Source organism: Bos indicus x Bos taurus, chromosome 10 (assembly GCF_003369695.1).
Source record: "Bos indicus x Bos taurus breed Angus x Brahman F1 hybrid chromosome 10, Bos_hybrid_MaternalHap_v2.0, whole genome shotgun sequence".
Lineage (NCBI taxonomy): Eukaryota > Metazoa > Chordata > Mammalia > Artiodactyla > Bovidae > Bos > Bos indicus x Bos taurus.
In genome coordinates this window covers 93652055-93667620 of record NC_040085.1, presented here as the reverse complement: position 1 = coordinate 93667620, position 15566 = coordinate 93652055, and the positions used below count along the sequence as shown (strand labels likewise).

Sequence of the window (15566 nt, the reverse complement as noted above, 5' to 3'; positions counted from 1 at the left end):
TTGAACTGTGGTGTTGGAGAAGACTCTTGAGAGTCCCTTGGACTGCAAGGAGATCCAACCAGTCCATCCTAAAGGAGATCAGTCCTGGGTGTTCATTGGAAGGACTGATGTTGAAGCTGAAACTCCAATACTTTGGCCACCTCATGCGAAGACTCATTGGAAAAGACCCTGATGCTGGGAAGGATTGAGGGCAGGAGGAGAAGGGGATGACAGAGGACAAGATGGTTGGATGGCATCACCGACTCGATGGACATAGGTTTGGGTGGACTCCGGGAGTTGGTGATGGACCGGGAGGCCTGGTGTGCTGCAGTTCATGGAGTCGCAAAGAGTCGGACACGACTGAGCAACTGAACTGAACTGAATGCCTGAGATTTTTTTTTTGCTTAAATTGTCTCAAAGTGTAATTTCCTCTGCTGTGTTTCAAAGATATACTGAAAGATTTACACAAAAAGTGCTTTATAACCTCAGTCATTCCTTATGATAATGCAAACTTTCGAAAAGGTGTTCTCTTTCCCTTTTGTATTAATGTTGGCTGCTTCTGTTCAGCAAGAGAAAAGGGGCATTTGATAGAAAGAGAGGACAGCTTTGTGATCCCAGTAAATATTTACTCTATAAATTGAACTTCTCTTTATCTGTATAAACCAGGTTATTTTCTTCCTGTTTCTTTCAAGAATAAAAGTTGGCCACTGCCTGGAGAATCCCAGGGACGGGGGAGCCTGGTGGGCTGCCGTCTATGGGGTCGCACAGAGTTGGACATGACTGAAGCGACTTAGCAGCAGCAGCAGCAGCAGGAATTCAGGTGCATTAATATAATTGCCAATAACTTATCTCTGCCATGCCACCCCTGCTGATATAAAAATCTACATCCTGACTACTATCAATTTTCTGTGTCTTTTTTTAGCTTGTCAAATTCTATAAGCTCGCTAACATAAACCTCTTTCCCAGAATCTAGAGATTGCTTAAAATGTAATCTTGGTTTCCTAAAGTTTGATTCCTTGGATCAAAACCTAAATTTCAAATCTTTTTTCATCACCAACTTCTTAATCTTTCTGTAAATGCAGCTTTTATTTTCTAGTTACAGCCTGGCTGTGGGAGGACGCCTTCCACATGACGTGTGCCGGGTAAATTCGCCTCGAGCAGCTATTAAAATAGCACCTTGAGTTTACTTGGCGAGTGTCTCCATCATACTCCCTGCTCTGGATTTGTACCCCTCTCAAAGTCCTGGCACCTCAAACCTCCTAACCACAGTCCTCTAAAGAAGTCATTAAGGTGAAAAGTCTTGGGACTGATTTTCAAACTTCCTGCCTGGACAAAGCCCTCCCTCAGAATCAAGGTTCTCGCTCTGCGTTCAGGTCTGGGGCCGTCTCAAGTTCCGATCGCCTGCCTGGTCTCTGACTGAGCCCCCTCCTGTGTTTCTTGACCACCACCCGGGCCAGCCACACCTCACGACTCATGCCTCCCGCTGGGCTCCGGTCACTGTCTCTTGGCCCTCTCAGCATGCGCCACCCCAGGACCCAGCAGCAGCAGCTGCCGTGCCGCAGCCGGGGCTGTCCACCTCACTGGCTTTTTCTTTTTAATCAACCTCAGGGCTCCGCAGGCCCCCAGTGATTTAGCCAACTGTAGTAGAAGTCTAGAGCCCCACCTGCAGGGGTGAAGAGAACCCTAATCTTTGTCACAGAGGACATCTTACTCTCTTTCGGGCACCTCACATATTGCAGCACGAATCCTCCAATGCCTCAGGGCACACGGGCCGCCAGGTAGAGGTCACGCGGCCTCATTTTCCTTCAGTTTCAGAGGGGACAGAAGGAAGGCCTTCTTGGCTGAAGACTGCCCCACTCCTTATCAATAAATCTCCTTTTACAGCTCTTGAAAATCAGTGTCTAGAGTTCTTCAGCCACTTGAAGTTGAAGGCAATGAGCATACACATTTCATTCTTGTCAAAAAAATTTACCTGGGTATTGCATACAATACAAATCAAGTTAAACAGGCTTATTAAATAGGATACTCCCTTCTAGGAAAATAGGATGAAAAGCTGAGAGTAATAATAGAAACTAACAAAAAGAACCACTAGAGGAATGGTAGATTCTGGAGAAAGACCAACTGGCCTCAAAGTCTGACACCACCATTCATGATCTGTATAATCTTCACAAGGGTTTTCATCTCTTATGCCTTAATTTCTCTACGTGTAACATGGACATCATAGAATGTATGTCATAGGGTTTTTGTTAATTAAGTGAGTGAACACCTAGAAAATGCTTAGAAAGTGTTATCTATACAAACCAGCAAATTAATGGCTAAAAACACAAAATAAAATAGCAAAAGTTATTGCCAGCCATTGGGAATTAGGAGATCAGGGTTTTAGGCATGCCTCTTGTTTTGTGACTTCTATACTAGATTAAAAATGGTTGCAAATGCTTTATCAAACCCCCTTCAAGAGGTGGGATCTCTTTCTTCACCCCTCTGAATCTGGGCTAAGCACACAGCTGTTCTAACCAACAGAATACAGATGTGACTCTTGCCAATTTCAGTCCTACATTTTAAAAGAATTGGCAGCTTTCACTGCCTCCTGGGAACCTAGCTGCCATACTGAGAGGAAACCCAAGCAGCACATGGGCAGGCCTGGGTAAGAGAGAAGTAAGGTGACCTCCCAGCCCACAGCCAACACACACTGGCCAGCCACGCTATTAAGCCATTTTGGAGGTGGATCATGTAGCTGCAGTCACAGACACAAGTCCAACCACCTCCAGCTCTGCCCCAAACTGCAAAATCACAAGTAAGATAGGTATTTTAAGCATTTAAATTTGGGGGGCAGTTTGTTACACAGCCATGGACAGACAAAAAAGTCCTCAGACTAAGCACTCAAATCGGTTGTTCAAATTTTATGTTTATGAAAAGGGAAGAGAGAGAGAAGAGGCAAGGCATTCATTCAAACATTTGTTCAACGCCTACTACGTGCACAGCCTCTGTGACACTGCTATTCTGATGCTAATGGTTTGTGTCTAAGACAGACAGTAGACAACTCATTACAATGAAGTGTGATTCCAAAAGGACAGAGGAGTAAGAAAGAAGTAGAAAAGGGTGTGGGCATATCAGATCTTCCAACCCTGGCATTTTGTAAATTTGATGATGTAGAGTAAGTACATCTGTGAGATAGCCACTTGGATTATCTTGTATGATTATCTCATCTAGAGAACAATTTTCTCCTGTACAAATCCACTTCTTAATTAGAGTACCAATAAAAATATGGGTTTCAGTAGCTACACAACAAGTGATGGTGAAAGCATGAGGAGTCGCCTGTATAACCCACATTCTGGAGTGGAATAATCTCATGAAAGAGGATTTGAATACAGAAAGAAGGATAGGTTAAGGGACATATCATTTCTTTTAGGGCAACTGAGGTTTCAAAGTAAATAGTGATGGGAGAATTTTACCTATTCATTGCTTGATGTTTAAAAAGCAAAGAATATACACTGATTGCTTTGGACAGGAGGTTTTAATCACTGCCAAAAAAGAACAAACCCTTACAGACAAAATTTTAGTTTGCTACATAAATAGGCAGCTGTCTATCAGGCAAGCAGATCCAGTTCTCTGCTATCCTGTGAAGATAAATTCAAGTCATTACCCTCATAACACTGTACCTTAAGACATCTTTCCAAGGTCTGAATAATTCTAAGAACCAAAAAATGTGATTATGACAGGGAAATAAGGTTCAACTACAGACTGGTCCCTCAAGTTTTAGCCAATACAAGGAGAACTAATTGCTGACAGAAAACGCATGGCAATGAGGAAGAAGATTTAGCAGCCCTTCCTTGACGAGGTTTGGGAGAATTTATTCTAATACTGCTGAAAGTGTGTCCATTCAGCTTCTTGATCACGGAGAGAGGACCTGAAAGTCAAACATTTAATTTTCTAAGTACTTTTAAATTTGTCTGGTGTTGAAGTCCTTCCTTAACTTCGTGTTAGGAAAAGAAAAACAGTCTTTGATATGGAAAGCCAATAGACAAGAAAAAGAATAGCCAACTCACGCTTCTCAAATTTTCCTTTCGTTGTGTTGTTGTCAATGATAAGGATTAGTTCACTTTGGTTAAAGTGTTTAGACCTGATAAAATCATTTGTGGTCATCAATATGACCACAGGTAGAGACAATTTTACTGTCTCTTATTAGTATGTCACAGAATCTTAAACAGCTATTGTTTAAAATAAAGACACAGAAGGAACACATTCATGAACTTCCTGTTTTTCCATTTTTAAAGTCCTCATGCCCAATACCCAGCTGGGTCTCCTGATCATGAATCCTTCACATCCACACGCCTCCTGCCTCTCTTGCACCCAAGCATTCCTGGGGCACTGCAGGCAAAGGCCAGTGGGGACCAAGCTAGCTGCTGTCACCAACAGGACCAGCAAATGACAACAAGAAACTAATTTCAGTCACTCCCCCTTGTTTAGGATGTTACAGCGTCGGTGTCAACAATATCGTATAAGAGGCAAAGACTCTGGTGGCTAGAGAACACTTGTAGAAGGGCTGAGCTCTCAAGTCAACACCAATGAGACAGCGTCTTGTTCATGATACCCAGGATAAGCAAGGCAATATTACTACTCTTCCTGCCCCTGAAATCCTGGTGAGCATCAGGCTCAATCTGACCCCAAGGCGACCTCCACACAGCTTTGAGGCTCCTGGGCAATAAGAGCTACATCACCAAAAGGTAGGTCTTAATAAAAGAGAATGGCGACTCTGCCTGCTAAGACATTAAAGTAAAACCAGTGTTTAAGAGAAAAATTACAGTGAAAATGGGAAACTCTCCTTTACATCATGGACCTTAATGAGAAATACAAATGAATTGTATTCAAGTCTATGGATCCATATGGATACTGCTCCATGGATACTACAGAGAAGGCAATTGCTACAAATACTGCCCATGATAGAGTGAACTGAGATTTAGGGTCCACAAGGTATGACTCACACAACCCTCTTTTGCTTACAAATTCTCTTTACACATACCCTGATTTAAAATATGGGGGAAATCTCTGGTGGTCAAGGACTCTGTGCTTCCATTGCAGGGGGCACAGGTTCGATTCCTGGTCAGGGAACTAAAATCCCGAAAGATGCTCAGCACAGCCAAAAAAAAAAAAAAAGTATTTAAATATATATGTGTGTGTGTGTGTGTGTGTGTGTATGTGTATAAAGCTATTCTTAAAGCCCATTTCAACTACTTAATCTGTAGGGAAACTCAAGATTGGGGGGACAGAGTGGCAAGGAATTCACTATACCTAGAAATGGAAACCAGCCAAGAAACAAACGAGCAGACATGGAAGGAGAGGACAGGGAACCTGGCGAAGGACATGGCTGGGACGGAAACTTGTTTACTTTCTTAGGAACAAAACTATGCTCTATAATGCTCTATTACTACTGCTCCAACTATCGCAGGGGCCACGAAGCACCCTCAGTGCCTTCACGTGGCCACGGGGTTTCCCAAGGAACTCCTAAGGAGTGGGTACAGCCAGGCAAATCATGTTTTCAGTGTTACACCTCCCACTCGAGTTTCACAGGTATTCTCGGCTCATCTAATGCACTCACTGACTGTGCCAATACTATTCAAGTCAATCCAAGCCTCCTTTCTCTCTCGTCAGCATTCTAGTCACCTTCATCCTAAACCTGTGATTCAGTTTTTAAACAAAGGTACCTGAATAACATACTTCTTGGGTGACAGAGACTTAAAGTTGCCACACAGAAACAAACCATGTGAAGGGCCTGGCAAAGACTCTGCAAGATACATGCCTCTGATTTCTTAATATTTTTTTTTTAACTTTCTATTTTGTATTGGGGTACAGCCATTAACAATGCTGTGATTGTTAATTTCAGGTGAACAGGGAAGGGACTCAACAATACATATACATGTATGCATTCTCCCCAAACTCCCTCCCATCCAGGCTGCCACATAACACTGGGCAGAGTTCCCTGTGCTATACAGCAGGTCCTTATTGGTTACACATTTTAATTATAGCAGTGTGTACATGTCCATTCCAAACTCTATCCCTTCCCCTCAGCAACCATAAGTTCGCTCTCTGAGTCAGTGAGTCTCTTGGTTTCTTATCTTAAATGACTTTAGAAGACACGTCAAAGGCTTCTCCTTAAACAGTGCTATTAGTGGAGTGGGTTGTGGGTTCTATTTTAGATGTGAAACCTCTCCCCACATGTAAAATTGGCAAAAATCACTTGGGTCTTTGAACCTCTTCCCCTACCTCTCGTTTTTAAGTGAAACCCTCACTTTTAGCATCTACATCACAGGGAAAACCAAGGGGATTAACAAAGGCCTTTACCTCATTTGGCCAACATTTCACAATGCTGTTTCAAATGGGAGCTGGGACAACTCAGCACCAAAACACTTAAGAGCACCAGGCAGGGGCCAACTGTCCTCCCTGCTGGATATCGGCTCAGACCTCCTCAGATTTCCCCCTTCTACATCCCTGTGCTTCCCCAGCACCAGCCCTCACCCCAAGAGAGGGCTCCATCCTTTCATTTTCCCTTCACAGCTGGTAATCTGACATCACCTCTATCTGCCTTCCAGCTGTTATTTACATAGTTCCTTTTCTTCCCCTTTGCTCTCTCCAGCCATACTCAAGAAGCACAGACTGCTTTGCCCCAAAACGGCTCAGGGACGATAAGAGGAAAATCCACAGCCACCAAGCCTCCTGCTGTAGACGCCGATCACACAGACTTCCTCCTCTCTTCTGAGCAACCAGTTCTGTAGGTTTCCCATCACCACTTTTCAGGTATTCAAAGCCTGGGAGATGGGGGGTGGGGGCTGGCATGTGCCAGACGCATTCCTAAAGTCATCAAAAAAGGTGGCCTCCAGCATCTGACCACTCATATATTTGCATACCGTTTCATGAAGCTTTAATTTCAAAGGTGGTCTCCCAACACTCAAGTGGATTTGTTACTGCGGGAGCCGGGAATTGCAAATGTGCTCGCCTCAAAGACTCAGGAGTCCAGTCCCGGGCAGGAAATAAAGTTCTAAGTCGCTTTGATGTGTTTCCTCTCCACTCCCCTCCCCAGCGCGGGTCATTAGTCTCCTCCGAGGAAAGACCACCTTGCCTGAATTGCAGCACACGTGGGAGCCAGTGGCCGGCTCAGGGCTCCAACAATCCCCCGGGCCTCACCAAATTACTTACCGTCAGACTGAGCTCAGCTGGGACCCCCGTGTATTTTGCCGACTACGAAAGGGAATGTGGTACACGCCCCTGGAGGAAGGGTGGTGGGAAGGGACAGGGGACCCAGACCACGGAGAGTAAAACGCTTTAGCGTTTGGAGTAAAACGCTTTGGTGCAAGCTTGTTTCTTTTTTTTAAGACACCCCTTTCAGACCGAAACATCAAGCCAGTTCAGCTCATTTCCTGAGTAGCACAACAAGTTAAAACAAGATCCAGAAAATCTATTAATCTTTAATTGCGCTGCCTCCAGACTGGGAGCGCGAGGCGGTGGCGTATAGGGAAGTGAGAGATGGAGAGCGGGGGGAGGTGGTGTAGCAAAGCAAATGCCTAAGAAACCAGAGCTCCTGACCTCAGCTGTTTCTTACCTCACTCAGCTCGGCCGAGGAGTCGTTTCCATATTTCATGGCAACTCCAGAATTCATGACTGCACTTTTCAGAGGAGAGAGCTCCTCCTCTTCTAGGTCTCGGAGCTGACGAGTTGCTTAGCAGGCTGGGTATCCACTGCTTGGTCCCTTTTGGTACATTTTAGTCTAGACAGCCATTTTCACCCAGGACAGTGGTGAAGCTCAAACGAAGGATGCAGGCACTCCTAGAAGGCACGGAGCTGGCTCGCGTTTCACAGACGAGCCGTTGCTGCAGGAGGCTGGGCGGTGTGGCGCGCTCGCAGCTGCCGCAGCGGCAGGGCCGGCGCGGGGACCCGGGGCACTGCCACCCTCGGCGCCGCCTCGCCTCTCTTACGAGGTCTGGGCGCCCCCCATGACCGGGCGGGAGGGTACCTCCGGCAGGATCCGGCCCCCTGCAGGGCTTCGGCGAGTTCCCGAAGAAACCAGGGCGGCGGGCCGAGGAGGATCCGAGCCTCGGGTTCCGGGGAAGGAAAGAAAGCTGGAGAGAGCCGGAGCGCCGCTGCACTTCGCGGCGAAGTTTCCCGTTTGAATCGTCTGGAGTTGTAAGTGTTTTCTGATTGAATACAGCTGTCTAGCTGCTGCCTACGGGGTAAGCGGAGGAGGCGGGGCCAGAAAGAGAAAAAAAGGGAGGAGACCGAGCCCAGGAGATCTTGCCTAGAGAGCAAACATCCTTCCAGCTAGCTCTCTGCGATGGTAATTACAGGACCCAGGTCCAGCAGGAGAGAAGAAACGGGAAAAGCCATCCGAGCAACTGTGCAGAAAAATTAAAACACATGAAACTTCCCTCCTAGTAGCCACTTTCCATAATTTAAGAAGTTCAAGACAAGGCAGCACTGTGCTTCTCATGGTACATTAAGATTTTACAGAAGCGTGGGGTGGTCATATTCCCTGATCAATCTAAAGTCGACACAGAAGGTGTAAATTCACTGTCAGACTCTCTCTCTCTTTCTTTGGTAGACAGACCTCCATCACATAAAGGATGAAAGAAAGACTCAAATTTCCCATCCTCTCCAACCCTCAAGACAGTCCTTAAAAATATTACATTTCCCATCCACTTCAACCCCCAGACCTTCCTTTAAAAATCTGACAGTTCACCTGAGCGGCGCTAGATTCATATTTCTAGGGTTTGTTGTACAAATCCGAAAAGATTCAAGAAGCTGTTATACCCGGACTCTTGGAGTCAAGAGCTCCTCTGTGGCCCTGCCTTTCTCAGAGGTGAAAATATCCCTCTGTGTGCCGTGGGAGGGGGCTTGGAGTTTTCTCTGTGTAAAGGTTAAAGCCCACTGAACATCTTGAGATGCCCCTAAAAATGTTCTGCTCCTTTAACAGTAGGTCTGCAGGATGGCTTAAGAGGCCTGCCTCATCTGTCACTTTCTACACAATGGGAACAAAATGTCGCCATCCCCAGTGACAGACTTTGGCATTTCCTGAAGCTATGAAAAAGACATTGTATTGTTAATTTCTAAGGCCTAATTTTTTTTTCAAACCAAATAGGATGTTTATTTTGCTCTTTAGGAAGAAGCAAAGAACTTGACTATTTGCATAGATCTTCTTACCCACATGCCTTCCTCCTGAGTTCATTCATTGCCTAATGAAGGCACTACTGGGATGAGGAAGAGTTGGCAGCTTTTTGGGGGCATTGGTCCCAAGTTCTAGGGCACTGTCAGACTAGAGCACATTAGGAGAAGCTCTTCCGCATGGGGACTGGTTGGTAAGCCACATTATTTTATTTATTTATTCATTAAAACCTGTTGAAAACTGTGTCCCTGAAGACGGAGATGGTGGTAAAAGAATATAAAAATATATATTAGACTCAAGCACTAACCCTGCCCATCACGTGTTTGCAGTCTCATAAAACATAAGCAGAAATGACTATTCTAAATGGATGCTTGCCATAAAAGCAGGACAAATGAAGATCTACTGATCTGTGAAGAATGGCTGAGCCCCTCAGAGATGCAGAGTGAGGAGAAAGTATCCCAGGATGTGGGCCCACGAAGAGAGAAAGGGTGGGTGGGGACTAGAATGTGCAAAGCATGTGTGGGGAATGGCAGGTGTTCCATTCTGGAATGGAACCTGGATTAGATGAGTGAGGTAAAGCCGCCAGATCATGGACAGTTTTGAGAGCCAGGCTAAAGTAATGGGCCTTCTGATTGGCAATGGGGGAAAAATGCCTCTATGGGTTTTTGAGCACAGAAATAATAGGATTAGACCTGTGCTTTTTTAGACATTCCAGTGGATTTGTATCACACTCATGAGTAACTAATATGAATTCAAGTAGACTAATGTTGAGTATGATTCTGGTATTTAAAGAAACATATTTTTCATACTAGATGGCCCCTAAAGCCAAGCAGATGACTTCATCTGGTGTGCAACCAAAAGAAAAGTAATCTGCTCCAAGAGTGGAAGAAAAATTGGCAGTGTTGAACTTATTAAGAAGCAATATGTCTGCAGATTCTACTTTATGGACAATATAAGACATTTTTAAGAACTGTGTTGATTACATGGGATTTTCTTATTAAACATGATTGTAATACTTAATCCCCACATTAGCTGAAACTCCACTACAATCTGGCATCAGTAAATGTGGCGAACGGGAGGTAGGAAATGGACATGCCAGCGGGACTATCCCAACAATCCAGAAAGAGGCTAAAAAGGCCTGAACTGAGTTGGGTCAGTGGAAATGGACCAGAGTGGGCAGATGTAAGAGGTTCTTGGAAAAATGGTAAGATAGTGAAAAAAGAAAGTAAGTACTGGAAAGACAGTAAACAGAAACTGTAATAGAAAGAAGAAAGCTTAAAATGACTTGTAGATCTAGAACATGACTGACTAGGATTTTCGACAATGTTTTCAACAAAAATAAGTATTCCAGGGAAGAAATATGTTAAGGAGGAAACTATATTTGGAATATCCTAAGTTTGAGGTGGCATATTAAAGTGAAAATGTAGAAGGAAGCTTGAAATGGAGCTAGAGAGATAGTCAAGGTTGTGATGGAGATGGAGGTTTTGGGGTTACTCCTATTAGAATAATAAATAAAACCATGGAAACAGGTTAGGTTGTCAAGCAAGACAGGACAGAGGAAAGAGAAGTGCCCTGAGGACAATATCTTAAAGAAGGTCTTTTTCATGAAGGGGAAAGAATAAAAGAAGAAATGGTAGAGAAGGCCAGTTAGAGAAATAGGAAGATACCCAGGAGAACTCTGAGTCTGGGAGCCTAAGGGAAATGTCAAGATAGAAGGGACAGCATCAGTATTACATGTTATAGATGGGGGAGAAGCCTGAAGACGATAAAAGAGACATTAATCAAAGACATTAAATGTCCTTCAAAGATAAATGTCTACCAAGCCCAGGAGACAGACTGCAGATTATCATAAGGAATGGAGAGGAACTAGGGCAGTAAACATGAACTACTCTTTCCATAAATTTGGTGGTGACAGGAAATCGAGAGATGGGATAGTTTCTTCAGGTAGGTAAGCAATGTTGAGTAGAAGCTAGAATAAACATATCTGTAGCCTGGGGCTAAGGGAAACCCTGGAGACAGAGAAAGAAAGGAAGATGAAGCAAAGTTCCTGAAAAAAGAGGGAATGAAAAGGCCAAGGACAAAAATCATGAGCTTAGTTTTGAAGTAGGCTTGGAGAGAAGGAGATTTCAGTTGCTCCTTCCAAGGAGCCCAGAAACAGTTGGGAGAGCTGGAGAATTTATAGACTTGTAAAGAGAAGACTTTAGTTACATGGTAACTAATAGCATTTGTTTGAAGAGCAATCCAACTTCCTCTGTATGATTGTGGAGCACTACTGTTGCTTGGAAAATCCCCTGGACGGAGGAGCCTGGTGGGCTGCAGTCCATGAGGTCACTAAGAGTCGGACATGACTGAGCGACTTCACTTTCACTTTTCACTTTCATGCATTGGAGAAGGAAATGGCAACCCACTCCAGTATTCTTGCCTGGAGAATCCCAGGGATGGGGGAGCCTGGTGGGCTGCCGTCTATGGGGTTGCACAGAGTCGGACATGTCTGGAGCGACTTAGCAGCCCCAGCAGCAGCAATGAAAACCAGTGAGAACTTAGCAATTTTACTTTAAGAACAGGAAGACCAGACCTCCGTGGTGGTCCAGGGGTTAAGAATCCACCTGCCAATCAATGCAGGAGATACAGGTTCCATCCCTGGTCCTGGAAGATTCCACATGCCTCGAAGCAACAAAGCCCAAGCATCACAACTATTGAGCCAATGCACCCTCGAGTTTGTGCTCTGAGGAGCCCCCACTGGCCGCAACTAGAGAGAGTCCTCTTGCAGCAACAAAAACCCAGTGAAGCCAAAAATGTAAATAAATGAATAAAATTAAAAAAAAAAAAAAGGAACAAGAAGACGAGAGAACTGCCTGTAAGCTGTCAGGGCACGGAGAACACTGGAGTTGAGATCCTCTCCCCTGAGCTTGTTCAGCGTAGGTTCAACCCTGGTGGGCCACACTGAAAGCCAGTGACGTGTAAAGTATAGCTTCAGTAGTCAGGGAGAGTCCAAATCAGTTTTCTTCCAATCTAAGATTCCACGAAATGAAGTTTTGTTTTGCATAGTTTAAGTGTTTTGTGGGTTTTTTATTTGTTTGTTTTCCTCTTAGTTAGGAATCAGGCTGGGAATTTCTACTATCAAAATATTACTGTAGACAAGAATGAAACTGGGTCAGTGTCCTCATATTTTTAGGAAGAAAGCATCCTATTAAAGCTAATTCACAAGAAGGTGAAAAATACTCATAATCATCTCAAGAAAGCCCAAAGTATTTGCATTGTAAAAGAGGATGCTTTGAAATAGGGCAAAACTCGCGGGATTTCCTGAAGAAGACAGGGACTTTCCAAGGGAAAAAGGGACTTCAGAACCCTGTGGAGATGCAGGGAGTCCCACTCCTCTAGGTCCCTGAGAGTCAATAAAGTCAGGGAACCCTCAAAGCATACACTCAGAAGAATTTCCTGCCCTAAATCTATAAGCCCACTCCCATGAGTTCAAAAATGCTTTCCCTAACTCAATTCCTCTAGTGCTCTGTTCAGTCATCAAGCCAGGCCTGGAGCCAGGGCTGACTCCCAGGCTGAGGCCTCCAGCCAGCCTCAGTGGCCTGCCCCATCAGACATCATTTGCTCTAGGTGGCACGACATAAATCATTCAGGAAGCACTTCGCTAGATGATGTTTGTCTTGGTCTCTGTGTCCTCAGAGAACAATGTTAAAAACCTGGAAAAAAAATCACCTAGCTCATCCCTGCCTTCCACTTATATAGGTGAGGATATGCAGCAGGTTTGTGGTGTTGCTTCTAAAAAAGAAGTGCATCCACTGTGTGCCAGACATCGTGCCGTGCTTTGGGACTCAGTGCTGTATGGGACAGAAAAATTCTTGCTTTTACACAGCTGGCATTCTTGGTGGAAAATGATCCATAAATAAAGAAGAGAATTATAGCTTGTGGTGGATGCTATAAAGGAATTAAACAGGAGCTATGATGAGGGACAGCAGGCCCCTTAAAGAAAGTAGCCAGAGAAGGCCTTGATGAGGTGAGTTCATTTCAACATGAAGGTCAAGAAGGAGCCCACTAGGCAGAAAGCAGGGGAAGGTGGCCAGGCAGAAGGATGAGCAAGTACAAAAATCCTGAGGCAGAGAAGGGCTGACCTTTCTAATAACCTTCAAGTTTTAATTTAAATTTCAACAAAACGGTAGATACCACGATGGAATGTGATGAAAGAACGATGGAGGAGCCAGCCCATGCAGTGCGTGTGTGTGTTGGCCATAGAGCTGTCACATGAAGACTTTAAGCAGGGCAAAGATATGATCCAATTTATGTTTTTAAAAGATAAATCTAGTCCTATACAAACTTTAAAAAGTAGACAAAAGAAAGTTCCTCCTTTATATGAGTATTCCTACAAATAAATGAAAAATTGATAGAATATCCCTACTTTGCAACATTTACTGAATTAATCATTTAGGCATAAAGCACAATGCTACTAACATCATAAGATGTGCAAACACATGACTTCCAATGGAAAAATAAAATACCACCTGTGAAGACATTTTAGCAGATTTCTTTGGAAGGAATGATGCTAAAGCTGAAACTCCAGTACTTTGGCCACCTCATGCGAAGAGTTGACTCACTGGAAAAGACTCTGATGCTGGGAGGGATTGGGGGCAAGAGGAGAAGGGGACGACAGAGGATGAGATGGCTGGATGGCATCACCGACTCGATGGACGTGAGTTTGAGTGAACTCTGGGAGTTGGTGATGGACAGGGAGGCCTGGCGTGCTGCGATTCATGGGGTTGCAAAGAGTGGGACATGACTGAGCGACTGATCTGATCTGATCTGATCTAGCAGAAGGAATATGTTACATTAGCCACAGAGAAACAGTCAGCAAATTCAGACCATAACTCTACAGGACAATCTGGTTTCTTGAACAAGTAAATTGTAATCGGGGAGAAAAAAGCAAGTGAATGAGATATTAATGGAAGAAGAACCCTATAGACATATCAACCAGTTGCAATATGTGCTCCTTATTGGAATCTTGACTCAAATACACTGACTGTAAAATAATATGATACTTATAAGATATTCAGAAATATACTTTTTGAATACTTTATGCAATTTTAAATTATTAATGTTTAAAAAATTTTAATAGTCTTGTGTTTACTTTGAGTTTTTATCTTATACATATATATATGAAATATTTAGGGATAAAATGATACAATAGTTGGGATTTGTGTCAAAATCCTAAGGAGGCAAGGAAATCAATGGGGTTTTCAATGAAACAGACTGGCATGAATTGATAACTCTTAAAACTGGGTGACAGTGTATGGGAGCTCATACTACTCTGTCCACTTGCATATGTTTGAAAATCTTCATAATAAGAAAGCCAAAAAAGGACAATCTTGCCTTTATGTAAGAATGGGTTGTTGCATCATAAAATCAGTAGAACAAAGAAACTTGTTAAAAGCTATTTTGGTTGTCAGAGGATGCCTGTGGCTTGAAACTCAGTAATATCAATGAAGATGGTAAAAAATGAATGAACTTGAGATATATTATTTAGGTAAAACTGACCCAAACTCAGCGAATGACTGGATGGAGGTAATGAAACAAAGAGAGGAATCAGATGATCAATGTGGTGGTTGAACAATTGGGTGTGGAGAAGGACTAAGTTTAGGGGAATCAAGGGTTCTATTTTTTATTATTTACTTATTTATTTTTGGTTGCACTGGGTCTGCGTTGCTGTGCTTGGACTTTCTCTAGTCCAAGTCTCTTAAGCAGCAAGCTGGGCTGCTCTCTCCCTTTCAGCATACTGGCTTCTCACTGCAGTGGTTTCTCTAATTGTGGAGCATAGGTTCTAGGCCCACGGGCTTCAGTCCTTGTGGCTCGCAGGCTTAGCTGCTCTGCAAAATGTGGAATCTTCCCGGACCAGGGGTCTAACCCGTGTCCCTTGCCTTCTCAGGCCGATTCTTACCCACTGTACCACCAGCGAAATCCAAGGGTTCTATTTTTAGACACATTAAATTGGAGATTCCTATTTGACATCCATGAGGATGCCAATAGCAGCTGGATAAATGACTTTGGGGTTCAGGGGAGAGTCAAGTTAGACAAATGGATTTAGAAGTCAGCAGCATATAGATTAGAATTGATGTTGAAAGTCATGAGAACACAGGGGATCACCTAGGGACAGAGTGAGTACAAAGATGCAGCCCCAGGACTTATCATTGAGATGCTCCAATATTTCCAGAGGATAGAGGAAGAGAATCTAGCAAGGAAGATCAAGAAAAAAGTGAAGATGTGACATCATCGATGCCAAGAGACCAGGGTGTCAAGGAAAGTTGCAACCTATGTGAAATGCTGCTGAGAGTTTGAGAAAGTGACAACAAAGAAGTGTCCTTTGCTATTGGACATTACTGGGGACCTTGAGAGGAGCAATTTCAGTAAGTGATGGAAATAGATAGTAGCTAGA

General features: G+C 43.9%; 1 protein-coding gene across 2 annotated transcripts in view; it reads right to left on the bottom strand.

Moving 5' to 3' along the window:
- The window catches only part of MCC (MCC, WNT signaling pathway regulator), a 532038-nt gene that overhangs the window by 312064 nt on the left and 204408 nt on the right, over positions 1–15566 (bottom strand). Inside the window, exon 1 of one of the 2 annotated variants that reach the window (XM_027552591.1) lies at positions 7574–8480. The exons of the other annotated variant lie outside the window; for it this stretch is intronic. Within the exon in view, the coding sequence (XP_027408392.1) occupies positions 7574–7630 (57 nt within the window). The 5' untranslated portion in view covers positions 7631–8480. Of the gene's footprint in view, positions 1–7573; positions 8481–15566 lie in introns of those variants that run through there. 2 annotated transcript variants of the gene reach the window in all.